Source organism: Gekko japonicus, unplaced genomic scaffold (assembly GCF_001447785.1).
Source record: "Gekko japonicus isolate JY-2015 unplaced genomic scaffold, Gekko_japonicus_V1.1 scaffold312, whole genome shotgun sequence".
NCBI lineage: Eukaryota > Metazoa > Chordata > Lepidosauria > Squamata > Gekkonidae > Gekko > Gekko japonicus.
The window spans coordinates 1-6,412 of NW_015176460.1; the positions used below are offsets into that span (position 1 = coordinate 1).

At 44.7% G+C, this 6,412-nt stretch overlaps 1 protein-coding gene across 1 annotated transcript in view; it reads right to left on the minus strand.

The window, feature by feature from the left end:
• Positions 1 to 469: 469 nt before the first annotated feature.
• Positions 470 to 6,412, minus strand: part of LOC107123687 (rho guanine nucleotide exchange factor 26-like) — a gene marked incomplete at its 3' end in the record, with an annotated part of 47,420 nt that continues 41,477 nt past the window's right edge. Inside the window, exons 7-8 of the mRNA XM_015426990.1 lie at positions 5,421 to 5,550; positions 470 to 544 (exon numbers count right to left, since the gene is read on the minus strand). Coding sequence (XP_015282476.1) covers positions 470 to 544; positions 5,421 to 5,550 — 205 coding nt within the window. The remainder of the gene's footprint in view (positions 545 to 5,420; positions 5,551 to 6,412) is intronic.

Here is a 6,412-nt window from a genome sequence, read left to right on the forward strand (position 1 = left end):
ATCAAAGGTCGGGAGTGGGGTCCCTACCCTCGGGCTATTCCGACTCAGGCACAGGACCTGGACTTAAAGGTGCCACTGGACTCAAACTTTGTTCTATATGAGGTAGGTTAGACTGAAAAAGACCAGCTAGTACAAAATCACCTAGTGAGCTGAGCAGTGGTTTGAACCCAGGGTTTCTCTTTTTATTGTTCAATCGCACAGTCAAGTCCGACTTTTCGCGACCCCATGGACCACATCACACCAGGCCCTCTAAACACTCCATCAAACTGGCTCTCTTGAACCATGTCTTTTTTGCATAATGATTAAAAGTCTAGATATAACTGTTTTATGCAATACTGGTGGCTATAAGAACCCATGGTGTTCAGTGATGGTTACTTCTGAGTACATACACATAGCAGGCTCACTATCAAAGCCATATGAACATTTTGGACAAGGATAACCTCATTTTAAACATAGGATCTAAACATACCTTGCTTACTTCTTTTAGTGCCCGCTTACAAACTTCATATTTTGGTGAATCTTTAGGTGTCTTTTGGCAAATTGTCTGAAACAAAGAGATGCACACTTTTGTTGGTTGTTGCACCAAAAAAACCACGAATACAACATTCTGCATTGCAAATATGAACATAGTGATGTTAAAGATTTCAATTGTTGAAGGCCTTAGTGAACTTATTATGAAACAAAGGATGCAACTGAAGGATCTCCTTTTTTAGAAACACCATAAAAGTTTTTAAAAAGAGTCTGATCACTAAGTCAAGACTTTAAGTAAGCTATGAGAGCAAGGCAGTACCAAAACAAACATCCTGTGCTGATATATTTCTAATGATAGGGGATGTAGAATACCTTTTTTGTTAGTGGCCAAAATACTACAAAACCATTTTCTGCTAAAATGGTACTTTTCCAACCTGGTTTTAATTAAAAGGACCCTGATTCCTGAATTGCTGGCCCAGTGAAATAATCAAAATTCAGTACTGAAAACAAAATTTCTTAATAAAATGACACAGCTGGTATACTGAGTTCTGGAGAAAGGAGATCCAAGTCTGTTTCTGAGGAAACTCATTGAATGGTCCTGAGTTACCCACACCTAGTTTCAGTCTAGCGTCTCTATTAAATGGAAACAATAATCTACCTATATAAAGCATTTAGTGTCCAAAGGGCAAAGTCTGTAAAATGCTTCAAGTGTGTAAAGGTTACATTACTGACAACCACAGTAACAACAACAGAGACCAGATTTACACTTGTCTTTTGGTTCAACAGAGAATTCAAGATGCAGGAATCCTTCCCAATAGCAAAAGACTGCACACAGGATCAGTGCACAATCCATACTCAGCTGGAACATGCCCCTAGGTTTCGGCTTATTTTTCCTCTTCTAATGTGTCAAATTTGAAGTAACATCTCTCCTTATATATAATTGAATAGTTGGTGCCAAAGTTCTAAAATGCACTCCTTTAGTGTATGGACGCTTGAACTGTCAGTCAGAAGACGCTGGCTGGGTTGACTGGCTGCTTTGTGCAGTCCCGCCCAGCGTTTCAAGGTCTTTTGCATATGGAAGCTGATTGGACTTCACTGCATTCCACACCTCAAACTCACCCCCCTCCCCGCAAGGCAGTTGGAATGTCAGTTGCATATGGAACCTTCAAGGTCTTTTGCATATGGAAGCTGATTGGACTTCACTGCATTCCACACCTCAAACTCACCCCCCTCCCCGCAAGGCAGTTGGAATGTCAGTTGCATATGGAACCTTCAAGGTCTTTTGCATATGGAAGCTGATTGGACTTCACTGCATTCCACACCTCAAACTCACCCCCCTCCCCGCAAGGCAGTTGGAATGTCAGTTGCATATGGAACCTTCAAGGTCTTTTGCATATGGAAGCTGATTGGACTTCACTGCATTCCACACCTCAAACTCACCCCCCTCCCCGCAAGGCAGTTGGAATGTCAGTTGCATATGGAACCTTCAAGGTCTTTTGCATATGGAAGCTGATTGGACTTCACTGCATTCCACACCTCAAACTCACCCCCCTCCCCGCAAGGCAGTTGGAATGTCAGTTGCATATGGAACCTTCAAGGTCTTTTGCATATGGAAGCTGATTGGACTTCACTGCATTCCACACCTCAAACTCACCCCCCTCCCCGCAAGGCAGTTGGAATGTCAGTTGCATATGGAACCTTCAAGGTCTTTTGCATATGGAAGCTGATTGGACTTCACTGCATTCCACACCTCAAACTCACCCCCCTCCCCGCAAGGCAGTTGGAATGTCAGTTGCATATGGAACCTTCAAGGTCTTTTGCATATGGAAGCTGATTGGACTTCACTGCATTCCACACCTCAAACTCACCCCCCTCCCCGCAAGGCAGTTGGAATGTCAGTTGCATATGGAACCTTCAAGGTCTTTTGCATATGGAAGCTGATTGGACTTCACTGCATTCCACACAGGCAACTTAGTTTGGTCCAGTCACCTACTTTGGCCTTTGGGAGAAAACATATTGGGGCCAATCCTGATAGGGTTGCCAACTCCCGATGGGAAATTCCTGGAGATTTGAGGGATGGAGCCTGAAGAGGGTGAGGTTTGAGGAGGGGTGGGACCTCAGACAGGTACAATGCCATAGACTCCACCCTCCAAACCACTCAGTCCCTCATGGGGAACCATTATTGCCAATCTCCAGGTGAGGGCTGGAGACCGCTCAAAATTACAATTGCTCTGCAGAAGGGAGGGCGGAAGTCAGCTGAAGTCAAAGGGGCAGATAATGGTAGGTTGATGGTTAGCTGGGAAGGAGATGGGGTTGCCAACTCCAGGGTGGCAAATTCCTGGGGATTTGAGGGGTGGAGCCTGGAGAGGGTGGGGTTTGCGGAGGGGTGGGACCTCAGACAGGTAGAATGCCATAGACTCCACCCTCCAAACCAGCCATTTCATCCTGGGTAACAATTGTTGCCAATCTCCAGGTGAGGGCTACAGATCACTCAAAATTACAACTACTCTTCAGGGAGCAGAGATCAGTTCCTCTGGAGAAAACAGTGGACTCTGTCATTATACCCTGCTGAGGTCACCACAGCAAAATGACACTGTTTGCCCAAAGCCAGAGCACTCCCCCAGAGCCTCTTTCTAGATCTCGTTGTATTTATTTCCACAACGGGCTTTACTGCTAGTTATATATTAAAAGGAAGGAGTCAGAGTGTGATTTTTATAGCACCCTTCCTGGCCCCCCAGATTTTCATTCCAGGGGAGGAAACACTGCCTTGGATCCAAACAGCTGTGAACAGAGCAGATGTTGCCAATAGAACTTTGCTAATTCTAATGTAATTCTAGATATACCCCCACCCAAGACCCTCCTGGGAATGGCATGGGTTGTGAAAGAGGGAATAAGCAGAAACCGCATCATTCCTTCCCCCCCTTCTCATTGTAACTCTCCTATGCTATATTCCACACCACTGCTACGGGTCTCCTGCCCCTTAAAAATGCCTTTGTAGAGACATAGGGTGCTGAAGTGAAAGAGGAGAATTAACAAACATCAGTTCTGCAAACTTCACTGTTTGTAGTCCTTCGAATTTAAGACAGTAATTGCTTCTATGAAAGACTGAAGGTAGAGACTCTGATCTGCAGTAATTTATTAGGGGGGGGGGGGAAATGTATTAAGAAAGGCTACCCTAACCTTAAATTAATAGGGGCTGGATCCCATGGATCTGTTCTGATTAAGGTGGCATTTTCCTCAAGCACAAGGAGCCTTTTGCAGATCCAAGAGTCTTCCACCAGAGGAAATACAGTTGCCAACCTCCAGGCAGAGCCTGGAGATCTCCTGTGATTACAATGGATCTCCAGACTATGGAGATCAGTTCCGCTAGAGAAAACGGCTGCTTTAGAAGCATTACAACCTGCTGAAATCCCTCCCCTCTCACACAAGCCCCTCCCTCCACAGGGTCCGCCCCCAAAACTCCAGGAATTTCCCAAGCCAGACATGCCAACCCTGGGAAGAAAATACTATCATTCACAGAAAAATCCAATAAGATTCAACCCTATATGTATTACATTTAACACCATTTTACATTAATTTCTCCAATTAATACGCCTCCAGAGTATATAAAAGAGAATTAATGCTTCTAATTATAACCACAGTAAAACTGGAAACATTGGCAAGCTAGAGGAAACTGATTTAAAAACGTTTAACATTCAATGACTCTTACTAACTTATTAGTAGCTTGAAGCAGTAATACTACCTGGGTAGCCCAGGCTAGCCTGCTCTTTTCAGATCTTGGAAGCTAAGCAACGTCAGCCCTGGTTAGTATTTGGATGGGAAACCACCAAGGAAGTCCAGAGTCACTACATGAGAGCAAGCAAGGGCAAACCACCTCTGAACACCTCTTGCCCTGAAATCCCTACGGGGTCACCTTAAGTCAACTGTGACTTGATGACACACAAAAAATCAGTAATAATATCCTCTCTCTCACTATGGCTCACCCTTACGTTAGAATCATTCTAAGCTGTAATAATCATTGCTGAGTAGCATTTGATGGGCAAAATATCACAGCCATGCGTGTGGGTGTGCGTGTGTGAAGTGCCATCAAGTAACAGCTGTCTTATGGCAACCCCAGCAAGGGGCTTTCAATAGGGCTGCCAATTCCCCCCAGGGGGCGGATTTCCCCCTGCTTTAGAGGCCCGATTTCTGCCACCGCAGAATCAGGCCCCTGGGGAAACCCCACCCCGGCGTGCACGTCAGCCAGATGTGACTTGATGACGCCGGGCACGCTGGGGGCGGGGCCACAGCCATTTGAGGGGAAAACATAGAGTTTTCCCCTCAAATGGCTGTGGCCCCGCCCCCAGCGTGCCCGGCGTCATCACGTCACATCCGGCTGATGTGCATGCGGCGCGCATGCACGCTAAGGATGCCGTCCAGGAGCCCCCCGCCACGAGAAGAAAAGGATTTGGCAACCCTAGCTTTCAAAGGCAAATGAGAAACAGAGGTGGTTTGCCATTGCCTTCCTCTTCAGAGTCTTCTTTGGTGGTCTCTCTTCCAAGTACTGACCCTGCTTGGTTTCCAAGATCTGACGAGATCAGTTTATAAGCCTCCTTCCTTCCCATTACAGCCATACCACAGATAAAACAAGAAAACAGCATCGAATACATAAGAAGAAAACCCAAATCAGTGGGTAAATGTGCATGGGTAAAAATGGCTGCAACCCTAAGCCTGTCCAAAACCCCACAGAGGGGTACAGCAAACCGAACCCTTCTAAAACAATGTGCACAATTAGATGTGCATGTGGATGTGCAACTGTCTCTCCAAAAATCAGCATTTCGACTTAAGAAAAGAAGCCGATCCTACTGGTTTGCCTGACTCCAAGGAAAAGTGAAATGAAGGGGTAACAGCCACTGCAGAACAGTTTATATTTAACAACTATGACAGTGTTTAAAACATGTTGTTCTTACATCCATCAACAGTGGAAGTCGTGTAACCCTTTGCATTGGGAGGATCAAGAAAGAAATCATAGGCAAGTTCCTGCATTCTTCCTGGGACTCAATCCGTGACAGAACTTCCTTGAAGGCTGGATTTATAGCTCTGATCAAAAACAAAACAATAAACAATAAAAGTAGTTTTTCTAAGAGGCAACATTAGTTTAGAAATCAGTTATGAATCTGGGGAAGTAGGTTTATCGTTACAGTACTCAAATTTCACAATACAATACCACCATAATATAACCAGATCTGATAAGGTTTTCAGGGTTTTACCATGAGAGATTGTCTATACTTTTAAATGTAGTAAAGTTGCAGCCAGACCTTCTCCTGCCCTATTTCACTACCAGGCTTCTTAACCATCCCCTTTTCTTGGTATGGAGCAAACTGAAGAAGTTGTAAGAGATGCAACAAGAGAAGTCTAATTTAAAGCCTCTGTGCATTTAAAAGATAACTGGTACCCTTTCCAGATGAGGAACTTGCAACTCTCTATATAGTAATTTTTCATCAATCACCATGAATAGCATTGAAGGCATCACTTCATCAGATTTAAGCTCTCACTTTGCAACCTCTGCATTTTCCCCCCACCCCGACAAATGTGACTGAATTAAGCATATGTTGCAGTAATGCTAGAGACTACTTTTTCCAACAGCACCCACTTCAACAGAGTTGCCTTTCCTGGAGAGGGACAACCAGCTACAAAAAGGTGGTCAAACACAGAGAAAGAACTCCAGTCTAGAATCCATGATAGCTCCCTCCCTGTGATCAGAGACACTGCTTTCTGAACTTCCTCTGCACATAGGCACCATGCACTTGAGTAGAGGCCAGGGATGTTCCAACATGTTCATTTGTCTGTACACGGCTAGAATCTTGGTTATGCTCTTTAATTGTTTCTATTTGAATCCCATTATCATTTACCATCCTTTGGTGGGTGCAACCTTCCCCGTTTTACCTATACTTGTCAAATT